Source organism: Furipterus horrens, unplaced genomic scaffold (genome assembly GCF_987537825.1).
Source record: "Furipterus horrens unplaced genomic scaffold, mFurHor1.1.pri manual_scaffold_3, whole genome shotgun sequence".
Classification (NCBI taxonomy): domain Eukaryota; kingdom Metazoa; phylum Chordata; class Mammalia; order Chiroptera; family Furipteridae; genus Furipterus; species Furipterus horrens.
The window spans coordinates 182605035-182628971 of NW_028327173.1; the positions used below are offsets into that span (position 1 = coordinate 182605035).

The following is a 23937-nucleotide window of genomic DNA, read 5'->3' on the forward strand; positions in this document are numbered from 1 at the left end:
TAACCTTCAAAAGATAGACATTACAAGTTCGGAATCTGAGGCCATGCCAATGAACTTTTCATATCTTACATTAAAACCCATTGGTCTGTCTTATACAGGGTGGTGCAAAAGTACTTTTACAGTTGTGAGTACACTAAACTCAGAGTATATTCTTGTATTCTTGTTTATTAATTATTGTATTTATTAATACAAATAACCATGAACATACTTAGGCCCAAATCTGTTCTTTGAATGGATCTTTTCACCCTGTGTGATTTTATGACATCATGCTTGATCCTCTAGAAATTAGTTTCACTAGTTATGCAGCTTCTCCAAATGTTGACACATTTCAGTAATAGATATTAAAACTTTTACATTTATTGACATCTATCTCTTTAGAAAAAAATCTTGTAGTGTTTACATACGTAAGTATAGTTGACCGGTTGTTTTATTTTTTTTCCAAGTAAAAATAATGTTCTATAAAAAAAATTGGCAGTTCAGCTTGAAATTCAAGTAATCACACAAGTGCTTTCCCTTAACCCTCATACTTCGGTATGTGGCAGAAGTGCTTTAAGTATGCTTTTCATTTTGTTGCACAGAATATTAAAAATACATATTCTTAAGTGAAACTGGCTTTTTCTATTGGGTTGGCCAGAAGGTTTGGTTTTTTCCATAAGATGACTCTGGTAGCACTTAGTTGTCTTTTACTTCATTCGAAACAATTTTGTTAGGCTGTATTGTGACAGCTGTTTTTGTAAAAAAAAAACATCAAAATTGGTGAATTTTTGTGTAGCCATTTTAATATTGAAAATGGAAGAAAATACACAACATTTTTGGCATATTATGCTTCATTATTTCAAGAAAGGTAAAAATGCAACTGAAACTCCAAAAAGATTTGTACAGTGTATGGAGAAGGTACTGTGACTGATGGAATGTGTCAAAAATGGTTTGTGAACTTTCATGTTGGAGATTTCTCACTGGACGATGCTCCACTGTCAGGCAGATCGGTTGAAGTTGATAGCAATCAAATAGAGATATTAATTGAGAACGATTAACATTCTACCACATGGGAGATAGCCAACATACTCAAAATACACAAATCAATAAAGTTATTGGTGAAAATGAAAAAATATGTCTTTTATTTTATGGAAAAAAAAACTGAACAGACTTTTTGGCCAATATAGTGAAGAATCTAATTATTAAAATAGCTGTTGTTCCTGCCTTATTCATGTAAGATGCCAGTAGCTCTATCTCCCATTGCTTTTGCAATGAAAAATAACAGTAAAAAAATGTCAACAGTGAAAAGTCAAATAATATTTTAGTGTTATTATAAAAATGGCCTTGACCTCATGGAGTGTAGACCTGCAGGGGTCTGTGCATGCCACATGGAGAGTGGCTGTTCGGGGCCCTGCTGTGCCTTGGTCGTGGTGGCTCTGCAGACTGCTCTCATTCTCTAAGTGTTACGTTTGTTGGTAGACGCTATTCTTTTGAAGCCTGATGTTTCCTCAGATTTAAATCCATTATCATTTCCCAAAGGGATCACCAGAAGTTTAACTTCAGGCACAATGAGGGGGTGGGTGTTGGAATGTGTGCAGCGGTTGAAGAGCCGTGGGGCTGGGTGTCAGGAAGTCCAGGTCTCTGCTCTGCCCCTAACTAGCTGCAGCTCTGGAAAAGTCACCTTCTTTCTCTGGCCTTCAGAACTCCGACGTATAAGAGTAGACATGCTGAGCTTCTCTGTCTATAAAATAATTAACAATTCCATGAGTATCTTAGGATGGATGGGTGGAATGGAACGGATAGGGGTTTAAGGAATACATAAGGAACAAAATTCGCGTACATGAAGGTTTGCTACAAAGGAGCATGTTGTCTTCTGATGCAGCACTTACTGCAAAGCTCAGGCAGAGGTGGAAGGATGCCTTTCAGCGTGCCGGAGAGGGAGATGTTAGACTAGATGACACCTCTTATTTCTTCCAAATCTATAATTCTGTAGTCCTCGTAGACCAACGGTAGGCATCTGCATTTCTACCATGTGTAAGAAATTTTATTCTCACACATCCATCATACTAAGTTTTAAGTTAACGTTATAAAGCTTGGACCCAGCTGTTCATCATTCCCACAGTAATTACACTTCACAGTATCTTTGTTTATTTTTTCCCATTTGATAGGAAGCCATGGCTATGGGAAAAAGTAAATGAATTCAGTAATACTAAAGAAGGTTTCAAAAGCAATAATAAAAGTGTAAGATTTCTAACCTCATTTTCTCTCAGAAGTTCCCAAATGTTAGTCTGCTTATGAATCTCCTGGGGAGCTTGTTCAAGTGCAGATTCCTGGGCCCTGAGCCTGTAGATTCTGGCCAGTCAGACCTGTGCCCACTAGTTGGTGGCTCCCAACCTTGTGCACACAGGACAAGTCACCTGTGGAGCTTGTTACAAATTTCTGAGCCTCGGCTTGCCACCCCGAGAGATTGACTGACAAGGTCTAAGGTGAGGCTAGAGCATTCACGTAGGGAGCTTGTAAACCCTCCCCAGGTGACTGGGAAACGTAGCCAGGATGCAGAACTGTACCGAGAGAAGCTCCTGGCTCTGCAAACCCACAGCACATCAAACGGTTCCCCCGCTATACCCACTGCAGCAGGCTCCTGCGGGCATGCCACGGCCTCAGACATCCTAAAGCAATGCAAACACTCTTTCTGCACAGGGAGAAATGGAAGGTGTTGAAAAACAGATTATGAGTTTGAAGCAGAAGAAGGAAGACCTCTTGGTGGACTTAAAGGCTGCCATACTAAACCTTCACCAGCATTTACAGCAAGAAGAGCAAGAATTAGAAACAGAAAAAGAAATGCTGTCAGCGGGAGCATCAGAAGAGGATGGAGCGGCCGAGAGGGATGTTTCTGAGCAGAAGGTGAGTGTGATTTTCATTAATGCTGGTCCCACATTCCATGAGAGCTTTAAATGGGTAGTATTTTTTCAGCTGTGGCATTTGTGTCTATGGCCCATAGTAAAGGAATTTTTAAAAACTGGAAATACTCCATCTGAATTTGTTCAGTAGTAAGTAAAAATCTTCAGGGTGTGTCTGTTCTGGACTCAACAGAATTCTTATGCCAAACTTTCTCAAGGAGCTGCTTATGAAATTCCACGGGCAGGAGAGTGGGAGCCACTCTGAAAATTTTCTTACTAAACCCATTGCAGACTCCCGAATGGGCCCAGCACCTTGCTCAGCCCACTCTGAATCCACATCAGTGCATTTTATTTTTTTTAATTGTTTAATAAGGAGCCAGAGGACGGGGCAAATGAAAAGGATGTAAGATTTGACTGAGTCTTGATATTTGGCTGGATGAGCTGAGGTTGCCAGACCCGAAGGGCTCCTTGTATAGAATGGGCATCTTGGGTAAAGTGAATACAAAAATTAGCTACATAATAATGCAACCCAGGATCCCAGTGGTGTTGAATCGCAGCCTGACTGTGTGCGTCTCTGTGCTGTGCCTTTCAGTTGAACATAAGAGGCTCCATGCTATTCCTGCCAGCAGTCAAGGAAGAGGCGGAAGAGAGCTCCCTGAAGAGTGAAGTAAGGATAATGATTTTCTCAGTAAATTTTGTTAGAATCAAACTCTCCTAAAAGAAGGTCAATGGGAAGATCTTACAGTGAATGGAAACATAAAGATTTTTTAAAAATTAATGCCTGTATTTTATAAGGAGGACTGAAGTAGTTCTCTTGTGTTATTAATGTTGTTTAAGTTCATCTAACCCTACTTCCCACCAGCGTGGGATAAGTGTAATTCAGACCCTCTTGTTGGCCTACGAAGGAAGATGAAGTTCTTTGCTCTATCATGGCTTCTGAGTACTTCCTCTGAAGTTTTGAGAGTATGCTGTTTGGTTGGCACTCCTGCTGTGCCTTTTAGAACTTTATTTTTGCATATTTGAATTATTTTTAAAACTGAAGTTATAATGGGTCTTGTGCCCAAAGGAAGAAAATTACAACAATTTATAATTTTTTTCTCCCATGTAACCAGCAGCCATTTTTTTCCCTGCTCATTTCATAGCTTATTTAATAGCTCCATTGTCCCACAGAACGACCTGTTGCCCTAGAGTGTATCACTAGGACATAGCAGAGCTGAGTGCAGACAACTTTATAATCGGGTCATACCCAATCTCTGCAGAGAGAATTGTGAGAACGGGGTGTGGGGGGGTGGCGGGGGGCAGGGGCCAGGAGAAGCGTGCACCTCGGTGTGATTCTAATTGGAGACCTGTGTTTGCCTTTGAGCTGATAGGTTTATAACATTCACTGTTTGTGTTTGACAACAGCCAAAATCCACAGTCATCAGGCTGTTGTGTTGAAGGTAGCATTTAAGATTACATTTACCAAAGCAGATTATGTTCCTAAAGCAGTTTTAAATATCCACTTCCTGTAAGGTGAGCTGACTCCCAGCTTTTAAGAATATGGTTTAGGCGTCAGGAGGAGCAGCCCCTTTTGGAGACATAGGATTTAGTTAGTCAAAGACAGAGATGGGAACTAGGGGCAGAGGTGGAATCAAGGGCTACAGTTACACTGCCTGGTAAGCTTTGTTTTGTATAAAAGGGAGGAGTGGGCTGCTGTTGTGATGGCAGGAAATCACTTCCCTCTGCTGTTCAATTGATTACTGTGTCAGAATGGAGACAAGAAAGCAAAGTCGTCTTCCAGGTCTTAGTCTTTACTCTGGAAGCATGACAAGGACCCAGAGGAAGATGGAGCATCCTCGTCCTCTGGAACTATCATTCAAGTGATACTGGGCAGAACACATTCGTGGGGGTGGGTAGGGATGATGAGGGTGAGTAAGTCAAAGAGAAGGAGTTCTTGTCTGAAGAATGCTGAGGGCTGGAGCCTGCTCGGGCTGGAAATTTTGAAAGCTTCTCACCATTACCTGTGCACAAATGCACAGACGGCCAAGGACTTGCTCATCATTTGCATTTCTGTTCTGCACTCAGTGATAAAAGGAGAGTATTTTTCAGAGGAAAACTCAGTATGTGACAATCCAAACTGACAAAACAGATAACTCAAAGGTGCACCATAGTGTTTCAGGGCATTTAACACTCCTCTCTTTTGGAAGTAGCTGGGGGAGGGATCTCCTCATAATCCTTTTTTTTTTAACAAAGTAGTGTATAAATGATATGATAATAAGTAGTGTATGAATGATAAGATAAAAGAATGAAATAAGTCTTTTTGCTTTTAATGACCTTGTAAATCTTCAGTCTCTCAAAACAGGGTAAATGCCCCCATGTTAGAAAATTATAAGCTGACATGAACACGATGTTTTTTCCCTTGCTCCTGAAACATGTCTTCATCATTGTGATAAATACACCTCCCCACTCCTGATTCCTCCCCAGGGCTAACCCCTCCCCCAGTTCCAGCCAGTGCTTTCATTTCATCGACTGTGGGCTCTGCTTGTACCTGCACCTCCAGTTTTTGCCTTTTGCCAGGTTTCTTCCCTCCACCTCAGAAAGACTCAGTTTTCCCCTCCCTAACAAGCCCCTTCCCTTGGGGCCCTGCTCTCCAGCCAAACTGAGTATCCCAGAGCCCAGAGTTTTAGAACCCACTTTGATCCCTGCGATGCCCTTCTCTCTACATCTGCCTGTGGACGTCCTACCCATCCATAAAGGCCCATCTCAACTTCCACCTCCCAGAAACCTCCTGACTGTTTCCCTTTGTTTTCCCATAGCATTCTGAACCTCACTTATGACCTAACCACATTTATTTTTAAAGATTTTATTTATTTATTTTTAGAGAGAAGGAGAGGGAGAGAAACATCAATGTGTGGTTGCCCTTTGTGTTCCCCCAACTGGGGACTGGGCCTGCAACCCAGGCATGTACCCTGGCTGGGAATCGAACCAGCGACGCTTCGAGTCACAGGCTGGCGCTCAGTCCACTGAGCCACACCAGCCAGGGCTAACCACATTTTTATACATGCACTTGACACAGTTTTATAAATGGCAAGAACTCTTGTCTTCTACATGATTGTGTCTTGTATTGTGCTCAGTATGTAACTTACGGTGTATTGAATTTTTTGATCTTGGTTCCCATCTCAGTCACTGTGCTTCCTCTCATTTACGTCTAGATGTCTTTACCTGGTGCTCCTCACCCTTGGCCCCTTTTGTAATCAAGTTTTTACCCCTGGCTGTATTTAGACTGCCATTGACTTCTGCAACACCAATTAATGCTCTTTTATTAGCTCTAATTTTTATTGATCTCTCCAGCATTAGACACCATCGACTACCTCTTTCTTCTTGAAATACAATGTTCCTCTGACTTTCCTAATTCTGCATTTTCTTGTCCCACGCACCTGTGACTCCTCCCCATCTCCCCTTGCCCCATCCCTGGGATGATAGGCATTCCCCTGGTGTTCCACCCTGTTCCTTCTCTGTTTTATGGCAATTTCCTCTCCCCGCACAGGTGTTCACCTCTATGCCAGTGATTCACAAATCAAATCTCTAGCCTTGACTTTTCCCTTAAATCTGTTCTGTGTTTCTACCTTCCTGATAGGTTTCTCTTTTTAGATGTATTTTCTCCATCTCAAAACTATTCTTACCAATTTTCCTTCAAGCTTGCTCTTCCTCCTAATTTCTCAACCTTTATTAATGGCACTACTGTTTTCTCAGAGTCTAAAACAAGCTTCAGAGTCATCTTAGGTACCTCATTTCTTTTGCCTTTCTTACCCAGTCAGTGGTCATGTACTGTTCACTCCATCTTTGCATCCTTCTTCTCCCATTACATTTACCATTATTGTATCCTAGGCAATTATTACTTCTTTTGTAGACTTTTTGGAGTAGCCTTCTCATTGGGTTACAGCCTCCAGTCATTTTTCCTGATGCATCTTGTATAGTACTGATGGCTTTTCGTAAAACCATTAACAATCTGCAGTCTTTTGTAGATTCTGATTATCTACTGAACAAAATGCAAACTTCTTAAGCCTGGCATTCCAGACTTTTCATGATTCCAACCTATCTTTTCAATTATATCTTTAGTTAAAAGTTAAACCAAGCTAGTTAAATAAGCTTTACCTTAGTTCTTGATTCATACCCTCCCAATAACAGTTACTGTTTTTAGTATACGGAATTGAACAGTAACATTTTGTTAGGAACAGCTAAATGCTTTATACTATATGTTGTTGTTTAATGACCACACGCATGAGTGAGGTGTATTTCCCACTTTAAGGTGAAGCAAATGAGACTCGGCATCCAGGTTAACGTGTCCGAGATCATACAACTTCTAAGTAGAGCAATCGAGATTGGTTGATGACACTATCCATACTTTTCCCACCACGTTATGGTAATTATTTGTATACGTGACATTTTCCCATTTTTTTAACCTTGATTAACCTAGTAAGTAGAAGTGCTAGATGGAAGTATACACCCATTTAAAATGTGATACACATTATCAAACTGCCCTCTAGAAAGACTGTATCAATTTTATTCCTACCCAGAGTGCAGTAAGTGCCTCTTTCCTATCCGCAAGCTGATAGGTCTCTGTTTTCGACCTTAACCAGATTTAGCTAGTAGTTTAAATTAAATTTATATTCTAGGAATGTTGAATGTCTCTTTAGGTACTTGTTAGTTTTTGTGTTCTTCTTTTGTGAATTGCTTAGTCATGCCATTTGACTGGTTTCCTGTGGAGGGGTTGATGTTTTCCTTATTGATTTATAAGAATAATTAATATATTAAGGATAGTAACACTTTGTAAGTTGTTATCCCAGTCTGTTCTCTTTTAACATAGATTGCAGTACACATTTATTTTGTTGTTAATACTAACATTTTTTTCCATTTATTATCATGCTGTAAAAGTCCTTCCCCACTCCTATATTAGAAAGAAATTCACTCATAACTTTCAGATTAAATATTAGAATTAGAATTTATTGTTCAGAGTGGGACAAGGATCTAGTTATATTTTTCATGAAAAGCCTGGGTAGTCCATCCCAAATTTAACAAATTCATCTTTTCTCCCATTAGTTGAAATGTGACCTTTTTCACATAATCTCACTTAATTTTAATTCTCATAATAATCCACTTAAATACATAATTCTCTGGATTCCTTATGTGCTCCTCATAAACTAGAGAGCTTTGGAGAATCTAAGTGTTTCAAATAAAGACAAACATGAAGAAGTTGATTTTTTTCCCCCTAATGAACAAACTTTTTCTAAATGCACCCAGCTGCTCTGGACATTTTTGCGAGCAGGTGCAGGCAGGGTGACTTGTGTGGCCGCAGAACAGGACCTTCTCTGGACCTCTGATGCTTTTCTTCGCAGGAGGTAGCTGGGAAAGTGAGCACGTGTGGCAGTTCCATGGCACAGATTCTTGCACCAGAGTCACTAACCACTGAGCAAGGCCCAGCATTTTCCCTGAGCCCCAGCCAAACAGAATAGGTGAGCCCCTGTCAGAAACTCGCCAAGCTCTCGAGTACCTGAGCTCCTAGAGAGGACAAGCTTGCTGTGTTTTCGCAATACTGTGCATTTCAAGCCAAGAGTTCCTGTGCACTTTAGCATCTCTGTGTGTGTTGTCAGGCTGGAGAACTGGAAGATTTGCCCTCAGATGTGGGCATGACACTTGCTCACCATTTGTCAGGGTGAGCCAGTCTCTCCACCAACAACTACTTCTTTCTTCTGTACATATCATTTATGGGAGCAATGAAAGTGGAGGAGAACTAATACTGATTAACTACCCTTTACATGAGAGGCATTCATCTTTGGTAGATTAATACCTACCATAAGTTTACAAATAAGGAAATCAAAATTCAGAGAGTAAAAGTACACTGGTAAGTGGAGGAATAAGGAATCAAACCCAGAATATCCCAGTCGGCCTTCCTAATTTGAATATGTAGTACTGAAAGATGGGAAACCAAGGTATGTTTGGCCTCACAGTAAAACACCACCACCCTGTCCCAGCAGCACGTCTGGTATCTGTGTAAATGCAGTTAGGTATTGCACTCTAGCCAGGCAGTGTTGCATTTTATAAAAAGCATGTGTGATGCGGGGAGGGGAGAGACATGCATATGTGTTTTAGAACTGACTGTAAAATATTAAGTAGTAAATTTGAAGGGTTGGTATTTTAGCATGAAATATGCATAGCTACAGCCAGAAAATGAGGTTATATTTTAACTGGATCCTGTTACTTAGATTAGTGATGTGTTGATGCAGAAATGAAGCAGTTATGACAGTCACTGAGAAGCTAACTTGGATACTAGACAGTGGGATAAATTGTGTCAAGAATGTGGACTTGTAGACTCTAAGGCATAATTAAATCAGGGATTGAATCCCAGTTCTGCTTACTAGCTGGGTCACCATAAGCAGTTTCTATAACCACTTTAAGCCTCAGTTTCCTCATCTGTACATTGGGAATAATAATGGGCTTGTGGTATGAAATACTGAGGTGGTCTGTCCATCACACTAAGCATAGTCTCCTGGAACATAATAATCCAATGAATGATTAGGTATTATTAATTTACCGTGATGCTACAGAGATGACATAATCCTAGCACAAGAAATACTGTGATAATACTTTATAGCTCCCCGAGATGTACAATCATAAAATGTTCATTTAAATAATATCTGCTTTTTAAAAAATCCTTACCCAAGGGTATATTTTTATTGATTTTTTTAGGAAGAAAGGAAGGGGGAGGGGGGAGAGAAAGAGAGAGAGAAAGAAACATCAATTGGTTGTCTCCCATACACTCCCTGACAGGGATGGGAGGCGACGTTTGAATCTGCAACCTAAGTATGTGCCTTGACCAGGAATCGAACCCTCAACCTTTTGGTGTACAGGATGATGCTCCAACGAAATGAGCCACTTAGCAAGGACTAAATAATCTGCTTTTAGAATTTGGGGCTATCATTTAGCAGAGTTGCTATTGATACTGAGCAGGAGTGCTATTGTGGAAAAAACTGTGGACTCAAACTTAAAAATCACAGAGCTGTGTGACCTTGGGCAGGTACCTTACGTCTGGACCTGAGCTCCTCTGAAGCAATGTGGTGAAATAGGTGTGTGAACTGACTAAACATTAAATGCACTTGAGTTTCTTTGACTATAAATAGGGATGGATGAACTGATTACTTGCTGGCAGGCTCCCCAGGGCACCTTCAGATGTTGAAATTCTATGGTTGCAAATACATATTCTTTTTCTCTTCTGTTTACCTTTGTAATTTTTTTTCAGGTTCAGATAACTAGCAACTAAAGCCAGATTAGTTATCAAGCTTCCTGTTTCCTCATTAATTCAGTGAATTAGTAGGAAAGCAAAGAAACGAAATATTGTCCTTATAAAAATGTGTGTAGTATATGATGGGTGCTCAGATATTTTTTAATAAATAAGGAAGGTGAATGATTAATCTGTTATACAAATTATTAATATTAACAGATTGTTATCTCAGGCGACAAGGAAAAGATCCCAAAATCTTTGCTACTAAGACAAAAGCAACAAACTAAACTCTAGAAACCAGTCAGATGACTAGAAATTGATGTCTGGCAGTAAAATCACACAGCTGTGGCTTTTTTAAAGATGAGGATTTAAAAAAAAAACATGTATAGAGCTGACTGTATGAACTGCAGAGGAAACAAGGGAATACATCTTTAAGAAGGTGACTCTTGAAGAAAATGTTGATGAGGGCTGGGGAGAAGTAGCTTCAGGCAGGAAAAAGCAAACAGGTGAGGCGAGTGGTCAGGAGGAACAGGTACAGCCCAGCCCGCGTTTGCCAAACCAGGGCGCACAGCTCACAGCAGTGTGTGAGGGCATGAAGGAGACTGTCGTACCCTGCGTGTTTTTGTTACTGCTTGACAATTTTGTTTACTTCAGTTGTCCTGAAAGTTCTCTGTTTAAACAGAATTCCTCAGACATTGGGAAATGTGCATTTGCATTGACTTTGGATATACCTCTGTCAGCAACTCCCATTAGAAGTTTGTCACTTGGCCAAAACTCTGCCTCATTAGATGCTGACCTGTAGTTAGCAAAGTCTTACATAGAAAACATTGTGTTTCATCATAAACATAAGAAGATATGTATTGATTAATAATTTTGTAAGCAAAACACAAATCCTTATTCCTAAAGGAATTTTTCTAGAAGGGTTAATATACTCTTTTCAATATTCTGGAAGAGGGTGTGGGAAGCAAATATAAATCAGCTTTTACCTCCAAATTGAAAATATCTATTCTGTAATTATTAGAATATTTTCATCTGTTATCTAGAAGAAATTTTCCTACAGGATCAATAAGCAACCTTGTTGTTTCAGTACAAAAAAAAGAACACACTGCCCTTGTTTATACTACTTGACTCCAAGCATTCGGTCCTTAACTCGATAATATTGGAGTAGCTAGAAGGTGAAAATTACGGTAGTTTTAGGGATTCTCACTGAAGAGTGAGATAAAAGTCTCCAGATTATGTCATTGAGGCTCATTACTTAATTCAAGATTTTTTTTTAATAGAGAGAAGTTTAGATGAGTAATGCATGTATATTAAGGGTAAAAAAGCTAAAACATTCTATAATCTAACTAAGTTCTTGAGACGATGCTAATTTAAAACTGTGATATGTTTCCTTGTTCCCCGGCTGGCATGTAAAGATCTCCTTTTTGTTTGAAAAGAACACACAGCAATGTAAGCATTGCTTAATCATGTGTCATGCAACTTTAAAAACTGGCCAGTCCACTGAAGTGTTTCAGACACACACACCCACACACACACCCTCTCACGACACTCACCTGTCTCCTGGGGCCCGCCGTTTAATGAACTGGGAGCACATTTGCGTCCTCTGTGCCCGGGAACACTGTACCTGTGTACCTGCAGATCGGCTGCTTGGAAACCTGGGGCGTCAGGTCACATGACTGTTGCTATGAGTGTAGAGGTGCAGTTTTCTTTTCTTTCATACATCTGCCCATATATATGTATATATGTATATTCTCTGTCTCTTTAATGGGGGAAATACTGCAAGTTCACAGGTCTTCGAAAGTCCACAGCTGAAAACTTTGGACTCCTGGCTTTTGACTACTGGATTATCTTTGGATTTATCTTAGGGTGCCACACCTCCTATCAAGGCTGCAGCTGTGGGCTTTTCTGTCGAGCAAGGAGCTGTTCAGACCACGGCAGAGAAACCTAGACCCGAGCCTGCTCAAGTCCTCCATGTCTGCAAGACCCAAGTGGCTGAGCTGGAGCTGTGGCTGCACCAAGCCAACGTGGCATTTGAGCCGGAAACAATGAACACAGCCATGCAGCAGGTGGTGGAACAGCAGCTGGCAGGGTGCCAGGTAAGGCCCATGGTCGGAGTTCAGGGCTTTGCCTCTTCACCCCTGACCTGGTCTCTTTGCCAGTTTCTCTCAAAGCAACAGTATGTTTCTTTTTGCTGTTCTTACCGCTGCGTTGATCTTGGCCTGAACTCGCTGTCCTCAGGGTAATTATTTGAAATGATTTGTGTAAACAGAGTATTTGGGGAGACAGTAGTAATGGATTAGAGCTCCGAATCTAGAGTCCACATCCGGGTCTGTCACATTAACCGAATTTGATAAAATGAACTTGTCACCTCATTTTCTTCATCAGCAGGTTCTATCTCTTAGGACTTTGCCAGGATTAAATGAGATAAGGTGCATAAACCAACATCTGGTGTATAGAGGATATAAAAAGTATTTAATAAATGATGTTATTTTTATTCAGAATAATAAGTTCTTTGAAATTATATTCATCAGAAATGAAATGGAATATCTTGACTTGCAAGATTGCAGACAGCACAAAAGGCCTTTGCTGCCATTTTACTTTGACTACTGCTGTTCCTTGGGAGGGGCAGGAATGAGAAGCTTCCTTGCCTTTAGGCACTCTTGAGTAACCTTTTCAGACTCAGCCTAAAGGTGGGGAATTCCTAGATCTATATCCCTCCAGGGAGGGACTAGAAGGACGATTTCACTGCAGCCTAACTGTGTGTCACCACAGCTGAAGCACTGTCCCCAGCGGTGCTTAGACCAGCCTGGGACTGACATCTCTGCTTGACTGGCTCTTTTGTCTGCTGAAGTGGTCCCCAGGGATGAGGACATCCTCTCAGTGTCCCCATCTCATTGGCCCAGCCTGTAATGGGTAGTGGGCAGCCCACCCCAGTTCCACATGGGCACTCCTCTTCTTTGTTCAAGTCCATTGCCTGCCTAGTGTGGGACCCATGCAGGCAAGTTGACCTCCTTCCCGGGACAGTTAAGCACCTCTGACCCTAAAAGTCAGCCCTGAGGGGTGGACTCACTCAAATACGCACTGTCAGAGCTGCATGGCCTGATGGATGAGGCCTGGGAGTCTGGAAAAGACAGTCCTGCAGCACAGAATAACTCTATGTTCAACTGAGCTTGTGGCTTTTTAAGTGTTGAGTACTAACCCCTTGAGGCTGTCCGGGATCAATTTGCCAATTGATTGTCCTACTGACTGGGTAGATCCCCACACCAATTCCCTGAGTATCACCAAATTCCCTGTTTGGACCACTTGTAAGTTCAATCATTTTGGGGCTGCTCGAGGAAAAGACACCACCACAAGGTGGCGGCAGCACATAAGGAGCTTTATTTGGGCAGGATTTTGGTGGACGGGGAAGTCCCTCACAGCAAAAGACCTCAGAGGCCAGGGATTTGGGGGGTGGGGCCACCACCCGGAAGGGGAAGAGGACAAGGAATCTCCCGGTGGATTGGGGAATCCAGAGGATCCTGGTCTGTCTAGGTAATGTCTGAGAGACGGACAGCAGAGGCTGGGGTCTTTTAGAGCCTCGAGTTTGTCCTAACTGTGGCTAGCAGACGTGGAGTCCAGTTTTGAGTTTGGCACCCGTGGGATTTGAGCTAATGGTCCTGGCCTGCTGTGACCAATTCAACAACATAGGGGCCATCTTTGGCTCATTTCCATAAGACCACGGCACATATCATATTGAAACATATAAAAAGCCTTTCAGTGGTCTGTAAAAACGCTAAGTTCTCCGTGGGAAAGTGTGCAAAGGACAGGTGCAGACAGATGAGTTAAGAAAAATTATTTTTGGTAATTTGAGAAGAAATTTTATGTCAGCATATAAAATGTTCATCTCCTTTGACCATTACTTTATTTGCTCTCTGAAAGTAACCCAAGAAGGAGGAAAATGTTTATGGCAGTATAAGTTACAATAGTGAAGAACTGGACATAGCTTAAAAGCTTAATGATATTCCTACTGTTAAGTGCATCGTGGAATATCAATTTGTAACTATTAAAATTGGAATCATGAAGCATATGCATATAGACACATGAAAAAGTGTATATAAAATAGCTAAGTGGAAAAAAACGAGTGCAGAAGTATAGTCCGCTTTGTTACAGCCACTCTAAAATCTATGAGGACATATTATTTAAGCTTAAAAGAGTCTATATAGGTTGCAGGTAGTTTGCTTGGATGGAGGAGTTATAAGGCATACTATTTGAAACAGTGTTATAAGGCTTGACTTTTTCCTTACATTTCTCTCAAAGAACTGAACTTGTTCTTGGTCACACACTGAGTTTTGAGCACAGATGATCACAGTGCTGGAATGTGAGTCTGAATGCACCTGTGCATTTGCATGCCCAGACAGTTGGCATGACTGTTTGGGCTCCTGAGCCCCAGGACAGGGCAAACTTGATCTGTCCACGGGGAATACAATGACAGCGACTTACTGGGAAACTTACTTCCTCCAGCTGATTTATTTTTAGACCCATGTGTAAAAATAGGCCAGATTTATCAATGACTTACTTAGTGTTTTAGGTTCCAAATTATTACCTCTGTGGTCTTCTTCTGATATTTTAGAAGCTTATTTGGCTTGAGAGAGAAAAGGGAAAAAAGCAAGGGAAAGAATTTTCAAAGAGTTCTGCGGATTTCTTTTTTTAAATTACTCCTCAATACTTGCAACAGAAAAAGGTTAGAAAGGTGGGGGTGGGATAATAGCCAGCACAGAATATATATCAAGCATTGGCCAAAGTACATAGATTTAACTCTAACTGGTCAAAGTGACCGTAGGAGGTAAGTTCTGTTATTATCCCTGTTTTACAGATGACTAGGGGCACATTCATGCCAAGTAAGGTGCCTGAGTTTACCCAGCTACCAGGTGGCGGGGCTGGGATCTGAACTCAGGTAGTCTAGTTCCAGTGTCTGTATTCTCAGGCACTATGCTGTGCTGGATACATTCAGCTGCATTTTCTAAAGTGATTGTAGAATCACTTATCTTTGAGAATGACAGCTGCAATTTGGGGTTTGTTTGGTTGATAATTGCTGTTGATAAGCATAGGAATTAATGGAAGTGTTTTTTTTACCCCCAAGGTCCCTGCTGTTTCTGGGACTTCTTATTGACATTCAGGTAGAGAGAGTGAATCTAACTTATATTGGGATATAACACTCATTAGAGAACTGTGAATAACGAAATGATTTTATTTCCTAGGCTATGCTAACAGAGATTGAGCACAAGGTTGCCTGTCTGTTAGAGAATTGCAAAGATCAGGGTTTGGGAGATAGTGGCCCCATTCAGCAGGAGGCTGAAGCACTTGCCTTGAAGCTAAAAACTGTGAAGTGCAATTTGGAAAAAGTCCAGCTGATGCTTCAGGAGAAGTACAATGAGGACCAGGTAAAGTATGGCTATGTACAGACGTGTATGCACAGATAGGATTATGGTGGACCCATCAGGAAAGGCCTCTGGTGGAGAGATGAGACAGCTGCAGACGAATTACGCTGAGTAAGAAAGCACTGCACCTCTTCAAACTGTAAGGCCAGACGGCCTTTTGTTATTGGTTTCAGTTTTGCTGTGTAATTTTCCTATTTAGGTTATTATTAGTGATGGCCTTGGTTTCATTTGGGTTGGTTTGACTGGTTTGATCTTGCTGGCAATGAGGTCTGGTGTGAGTCTTCTTTATAAAAGAAAGATGCATTTTAAAGGGATTTTGTGAGTCCGATGGCTTGGAAAACAAAGCCTTTATAGGTAAGATTAAAATCTGACATCAGAAACACAAAACCTGTTTCCAGGGTACTTTTGTTATTCATTACAAATATTTACATGTACTGATCATAGCATCACATAAAGTGTTCTTGTGACTTAAAAGCATTCTATGTTTATAGATGCAAATGTACATCTTATGAGTAGGATCCCACTATACACAGTTTATAGATATATTTCCATACTTATAAGATTGTTGTTTCTACTTAGAGGACTTATATTCACAGACATAAGATTGCCTGCAGATACACAAGCCATAGGCTCCCATTTCATATTAATATATTCCTTTTTTTTTTTAAATTACTTATATTGTAGGCATAAGGGAAATTTTAATTTATAAGCATAGTACTATTTCTCTTTGATTTTTTTAAAGTATATTTTATTGATTATATTGTTACAATAGTTCCAATTTTTTCCGCTTTGCTCCCCTCCGCCCAGCACCCCCCAATAATCGCCCCCCAGTCCATACACATGGGTCATGCATACAAGCTCTCCTACCTCACCCTTTCATTCTCTTCGATTTTTGTTTTTTGTTTTTTACTTTATTCTTAAGGAAAAAAAAAAAAGACTTCCCAGGTTTTAGTGATTGATTGGATGAAGTAAGTTGAGGAAATGATAAGGTGACCTTTTCATTGAATGTAGTATATAATTATAGTAAATAACAAAATGCAGTCATTTATTTCATATAAAATATTTCCATTATGTAGTCTCATTATTAGAATTGAAATAAGCTGGGTCATTTCTTAAAATAAGTAGTCTACCATCGTAATTTTTTTGCAGCATTCTACTATTATAAAGCAACCTTCAGAGCATCAGAAAGTTCTTCAACCAGATAACCTTTCTGAATTTGAATCTCTTATAATGGAAAGGCCGCAATTCAGCAGACAAAAAGGTTCACAGCAGCAACAGGTAATGTGAGCCCCTAACAGCTGTAAGGATAAGAATAATATGTGGAAATTCCTTTGAACGAAATACTGAAATGGAGTTTTTTCTTCTGTGACTGAATGGAACGTATGGCATGTGGTGTTCTTGTGTGTGCAGCAGCTCTGAGATTTGAGCAGTTACTGTGGCATCTGCTTTGCTCTCTTAGGCCACAGTTGGGGACACTCTAACTTTGCTACTTTATTAACTTGCATCTTATGTCAAACTATTTTAAACGTATATCTTCAGGTGATCTTACCTGTGTCACTGCAACAACTCTTTTTCCTACTTCAAAATGCGTCACTATCCTTTTGGTGATTTTCCGTGTGTGATACACACACACAGGTCTGTCCAGGAGAAGTTCGGCCATTGTTAATATAATGGGAATGGTTTATGCAACATTGATGTAACCTGGCAGTCAAGGAGAGTGGACTGGAATGCACATGCGTGAACAATGATAACTTCACTGTACTAGTCAGTGGGGGTGGTAGTTGCCATTGAGTGCGTATGTGCACTGTGTGGCCATCACATTCAAAATGACTGAGTAATACTTGAAAACCTTGATTGATTGGCTTATTTCAATCTTATTCTGTCATAGGTACTGGAGTTGAAACCAGTGGAACAGAAAGACTTGATCAAACTCATAGAATTTAATGCTAAGAAGATGTGGCCCGAGTATGGCCAACGTGATGATATAGATACAACTCAGAAATCATCCATGAGGTAAAATACTTTTAAAGAGTTGGACATCCAATAGTTTAATGGTTGGGAGAATTAAGAGTATTTCTCACAAAACATTGTTTGAAGGTAATAAAATTTTTGTATGTTGATTATTCTTTGCTCCTTTTGTTTTTTCTTGAAAGCCATGAGGCATCTAGCCCTGAAAATGCTGCTCCAGACTCAGGCTTGTCAAACCAGGGACGAAATGGGGATAAGTGGCAATATTTACGTCATGAACTCTCGTCAAAAGTATGGCTGCCTCTCCCTCAGCTTGTGGAGCCTCAGGTCAGTGAGTTACCTTTGAAAGTCCAACAAGCATTTGTTAAAGACACATGTATGTTCTGCATTATGAAGCCGTTAATTTCCAGAAAGCAAAGATGCCAAATGGGTTTTTTCACTTGGCTGACCTTTTCCCATCCCCCCTGGAAATAGGCCTTACTTAAGTGTCCCCCCACCCCCCGCCCCTTTGTGTTTCTATAGCATCCTGAGATTCCCTGATCATAGCTCTTACTATACTGACCCCTGTTTATTGTCTATATTGCCCATTACGTGGTATGAGAAGAAAGACTGTGTCTGCCTGGTTCATATTTGAATGCCTGGCACAGCACCTGGAGCATTATAAAATCTCAGTTACTGTATATTGAATGAATAAAATGTGGACGAAAAAGGGGCCACATACTAAACCTGAGAAGCTCAGAGGAGGCCAACATGACAGGCCTTACAAACTCAGAGACCAAAAGTAATTATAAGATTGTCTCAACATAAAAATTCCTAACTAAAAGCACATCATGGCAGGGAGTAGAGTCCTAGGCTTGTAGCTTCCTTGACAAAGTTTAATCTTTACCTTAAGTGAGCCTGTCTGTTGTCTTTGCATTTAAGATAACATAACTTCGGAAGTCAGTCTCCTTTTCCAACCCCTCAGGCAACACCCATGCACCAGAGCACCAGACCCCAGAACCCCTCATTGTTACCTTGTTCCCACATACCATCTCTGTGTGCTGTAAATTTTGTTGTTGACCATCCTATATCCAGCAGTGGAAAAGAAGTATGTGACTCTCTGTTTGACTTTTTATTTAGTCTCAAAGAGTTCACCGCTTTGCTTTCTCCCACCTCCCTAATCTACCACCAGTGAATTTCATTACCCCTCGCCCCTCATACTTCCTCCTTTGAATCTAATGTATAAGATAAGCTGTAAAACTGCCATTCTCCAGAACATTTTCTCAATCTAGTGAGATTTTGTGTCCCAGCAGTTGTTGTCAGTTTGGTTCAAATAAACTCATAAAAATCCTCTACAGGTTTGGACGTTTCTTACCTCTACAAAAGGAGTGCATAATATATGTAGAAAACACTTTGAAAAAGGATACAATGCTACATGAGTGTCATTCATTCCTCAAAAGATTATTTGGAAGCTGCAGTGTGCCGGCCCCTGTACCAGTGGTACCTGTCAGTTGGTATTTCCACCAACACAGCTTAGCATTGACATTACTGAGTTTATTCATCCTATGCCAGCTACTGCTGGATTTCTCTCTAAACGGGGAGCCCATGAGCAGAACAACATTGCTGCTTACAGCAATCAAGCTTCTGCCTTCAACATTGCACTCAAACTCCCCAGGCAAAGGTTAACAAAAATGTCCCAAGTCCTTAATCTGATAGGGACTTTTCAGTTCTATTCTGTGGAGGACCTTATTTGACCAAATACAGTTGAATCAAACTCCTTGGTAGGACTTGAGTCTTGATTTCTCCTGTTACACTCGCTCTAACATGTGTATCATCTCCTTCCAAGGGGACACCATCGGTAGTTCTTTCAACAGTCACCTGTCACCCCACCCTGTTTCTTTTTATGTCAGTTTCCCAGTTGGAGAAAGAAATTAACTCTTGAATCACTCTCCCTTCTGAAGTCACCGCTCATTGTCAATACTTATTTAGCTTTTCAATAACAAAATCAAGATGTAACTCTGTTCCTGAAGTGACTGTATTTTATCTTAAGTTGTCTATATACCAGGAATTTACTAGTAAATGGGAAGAGAAACAGCTAGCCTGGTAAACATGGATAGCATTGGTGCTAAATTGAAAGATTAGTGATTTTACTCTGTTTTTCAAATTATGGTTTTTTTCCCCTTTGTTTTGCTGTCTAAATGGATCCTCAGGTTTCTTAAGTGAAGGCTGTCATGACTTTTCCTGCTGTCTGAATATTTAAATTTTAATTATTTTTTCCTTATAAACTAAGAAGTTAACTTGGAAGATAGCATGCTAATGCCGAGGCTTTTTTGCTGTTTTGCATTAATGCCATCAAGATCTCAAATGGTCTCTAACAACGTTTTCCCTTTTAAAAACAGGTTGCCACAGATACAGGTGTTCTGCTCAGCGTGAGTATGTATAACTTTAGATACCCAACAACTGAAGAACTGAAAACTTACACCACCCAACTTGAGGACCTGCGTCAAGAAGCAAATAATCTTCAGACACAGGTAGCAGCTGTGCATTGTGCATTTTCCTCGCTGCAATACAAAAGAAGAAGGGAGAAGCGATACTGTAAATTGGTCATAATTTTCTTTACAAATAGTAGAACACATAATGGAATGGGTCTTAGAATTGCAAGTAGAATTTGTCTCTCTTGTCAACTTCGATAAATTTAGAAGTGGCTGCCTAAAGCACCAAGTGCAAAGGCCTCTGAACCCGAGGCCAGAATTAACAGGAACGAGGATCGCAATTGATTAGCACTGTCCGCAGTGGTGCTCTGGGATTGGAAGGGGGAGGAGGGGGAGGGGTATGATCCGCAAGGTTTCCGACCTTGAGTAGGCTTAATGCTGAGATCTGTGCTGGGTAATGTTAGGTATCCATCGGAGAAGCCAGTAGGAAACCGAGTCCAAATAGGCTAAAGCTAGTAATCCCCCTAAATCACTTGTCACTTGTCAAGAATTCACGATGATCATGGGCAAAGAAAATGAGGTGGTTCCAACAGCTTGTGCTAAAACAGACCTGTGGCTCTTAAACTCACCAGGGCATAATGGCACAACCTTAGGGACCCCCATGGAGTTCTGCATCGAAGGGTGGCTTTAATTCTTACAATCAACCCATAAATGACATTCCTAATTCCCTCTTGCTTCACAGCCCATCCCTGTCTTTTTAAAATTGAGGTGTAATTTGACATATATTACATTAGTTTCAGGTGTTTGACATAATGATTCAATATTTGTATACATTGTGAAATGCTGACTAGAATAAGCCTGAGTAACATTCATCACCAAGCATAGTTATAAATTTTTTTTCCTACGATGAGAACTTTTAAGATCTACTTTCTTAGTAACTTTCAGATATGCAGTACAGTATTGTTAATTATAGTCACCATGCTCCTTATCATTAAGATACTGTACCTCTTTTTAATCAACCCCTTCAGCTTTCTTGACTTCTTTCCCTTCTCGAAGCATACTAAATTTCTTTAACTCACTTTTGTGGGAGTGGGAGCAGGAGGCAGAGGAGTAGTATGATTTTTCTGAGACCACACTTCCACTTTATGGCCCCACTAACCAAGTCCTTCATCTTGTGATTTACCTTTTAGGAACATTCAGTAGTCAACTCTCAGCCTAACACTGAGTTGCTTAAACTCAATGTGTTTGAAATGACTAATTTTTTTTTTTAGGTATAACATTGTAAACTATAACAAAAACCAGGGAAAATATAGGTAGAGGAAAGCAAGGAATCCTAATGATTTTTATTTTTTCTTTTCTCTTGATTCAGGAAAACATGACAGAAGAAACATACATACATTTGGATAAAAAGTTATTTGAACTATTCCTGACCCTCACTCAGTGCCTTGGCAGGGTAGAGGAGATGCTGCAGACACCTGGGCTCTTCAGAGAGGATGCGTGTGCCCAGCAGGTGTACTATGAGGTAGGGAACTTCCAGCAAGCCCCTGTGCTGGCCACTGCTACAGTCAGCCCACTGTTGAAGCCAGAGCTGAAGCCTCTTAAGCTCAGAGCTCGTTCACTCACTATCTTCCTGTCTCTCCCCTTTGCAGACACTGGCTCTTGAGCTGAAGAAACTTTACTTAGCTATGAGTGACAAGAAGAATGATCTTTTGAAAGCCATGACTTGGCCTGGCAAGAACACCAGCTTGTTCCCTGAATGTTTTGGTGACCTCCAAGTTTACCTGGAGCACATGCAGGCTACTGCTGCGTCCAGAAGCAAGTCACTGAAAGCTGGCCTCGACTATAACCGCAGTTACCAGGTATGGATCTGGGCGCTCAGCCTCCGTTGGCACTGCTTTAGGTTACAGCATGGACCCCTGATTTCCATTAATTTCTATTCCTTGGTGGCGTTTGTGAATAGGAATTGCTAAGGAAAGCAGTGAGGCTTTCTTTCTGTGAAGGTTTTTTCTTTCTGCTGCTCATGGTTGGAGACCATTCCAAAGCTGGGACCTTTCCAAAGTGTTGGGTATGAGTTTGTTATGTTGAGCTAAAGTACTGTTTCTTTCCCGTATTGCATTCAGCCACTCAATGAATATCATATGGGAGGATTTTAGGTAAGAGCAAGCTGTTCAAGTTTTTAAGCAAAGAAATGACACTTCATGTATGTTTCAGGGAGACTCCTGTGGCAGTTGTCTAAGGTGGACTGGAGGAGAGACTTGAGGCAGGTAGACTAGTTAGGAAGCTATGAAATTATTTCTTTTTTTTTTTTTCATTAGACAACACCACTTATGAAGGAGTATTGACCATCAAATCAAACCTGAATCTGATAAAACCTTTAGAATTTAAGTAAAATAGACACAGAGGGAGAAGAATATGTTAAGCAACATGGTGGGAGTGCAGTCAGCCAAGTCGGACGGCGGGAAGCTTTACAGAATAAATAACCCATTTCTCACCACTCCCACAAAATTTGGGAAACAGAAGAGAGAGATGGGTGAGGAGCCTGCAGGTTACAGGGGACTTAGGACACCTGTTAATCCATTGCAATTTATTGGACCTCATTTTAGATCTCAATTCACACAAATTTAAAACAAAATCAAATTACAAGCAATTGGAGAAATGTGGACCCTGTCTGGACTGTTAGTATTACTAAGGAATTATTATTGACTTGTGCTATTTTTAAATGGAGCAAACTTTATCTTTTAGAGTACATACTGAACGTATTCTGATTAAATACTATGATATCTGAGATTTGCTTCACAATTATCTGAGGGAAGGGAGGTTATGTATAGTCAAGAAAGCTCCAGAAAGCGTAGAAGTGAGGCAAACAGCCACAAGTCGGTAATTGTTAAAGCTGGGTCATGATAATACAGGGATTTCTCTATTTTGGTATATGTTTGAAATTTCTGATAGCACAAAAATTAAAGGACAACTACATTTTTTCTTTAAAAAGGTATTGAAGGTCTCAATGAAATTCTCACTGTTTCTGACATTTATCTTTTTATACAGAATGAAATAAAGCGATTATATGATCAACTTATTAAGAGTAAAACATCTTTACAACAGTCTTTGAATGAAATTAGTGGCCAGAGTGTTCATGAACAACTTCAGGTAATCAAGTCAAAATAATTTAAACTGAGCTAACCTGGGACCAAAGAGTCTGGTGTTTAAGCCGTGCGTCTGAACTGCTTCCCATTGTGAACAATAGCGAGGCTTAAGTAAATAAATAAAAATGAAAATATTTATGTTGGTCTTTAGAAACATCTCCTAAGTAGTACCTTAGGAAGTGTAAATCAAAACAACAAAGGACCATTGTCACCTGGGCAAAATTTTAACTTAGTGCAGTGTTGGGAAATTCACCTTCTCTCTCTTAGTAGGAGTGCTGATGGGGGATCATTTGTTTAGGCTGAATCAGAATCTTTAGCATAAATGCTCTTCCATTCAAAAGCAGTTTTATTTCATTTATTTATTCAGCAAGTATTAATTGAGGACCTACTCTGTGCCGACACTGCTCTCGGTGCTGGAATGCATTTATCTGAAGGAAAGCAGTACGTGGAGATAAATGTGTATATAAATATTCAGGGATGGACCAGGCAGCACTGCTTGAATTAAAAACTAAATGGCCCCCATGTCCAATAAGAGCGGACTCCTACACACCTAGTGAGCAGCCTAACAATGGCAAACCATGTGTCTGTTTAAAAGGAGCCAGATATGTTTGTACTGATTTGAGGAGATGCTGAGCATCTGATAAGTGAGTTGTGCAAACTGCAGAACCGAATGATGGGTGCAATTCAGTGAGTTTAAGGACGTGTACTTGTTACCCGTATTGGTACGTGATTAGAACGCATTAGGAACAAACTGTCAACTGGGATCTTTGGGGAGAGCTGGAGGTGAGGGAGAGAAAGTGGGGCTTTCGTTTTCCCTTAATTCCTTACTGTTTAATTTTTAAATGAATACATAACACTTTTCTA

The 23937-nt window shown here is 40.5% G+C and overlaps 1 protein-coding gene across 1 annotated transcript in view; it reads left to right on the top strand.

The window, feature by feature from the left end:
- The window catches only part of SYNE2 (spectrin repeat containing nuclear envelope protein 2), a 295528-nt gene that overhangs the window by 196457 nt on the left and 75134 nt on the right, over positions 1-23937 (top strand). Inside the window, exons 62-72 of the mRNA XM_090270971.1 lie at positions 2677-2880; positions 3469-3543; positions 12000-12230; positions 15372-15554; positions 16701-16829; positions 17440-17564; positions 17705-17846; positions 19898-20029; positions 21300-21452; positions 21580-21789; positions 22976-23077. Of these exons, the coding sequence (XP_090127097.1) occupies positions 2677-2880; positions 3469-3543; positions 12000-12230; positions 15372-15554; positions 16701-16829; positions 17440-17564; positions 17705-17846; positions 19898-20029; positions 21300-21452; positions 21580-21789; positions 22976-23077 (1686 nt within the window). The remainder of the gene's footprint in view (positions 1-2676; positions 2881-3468; positions 3544-11999; positions 12231-15371; positions 15555-16700; positions 16830-17439; positions 17565-17704; positions 17847-19897; positions 20030-21299; positions 21453-21579; positions 21790-22975; positions 23078-23937) is intronic.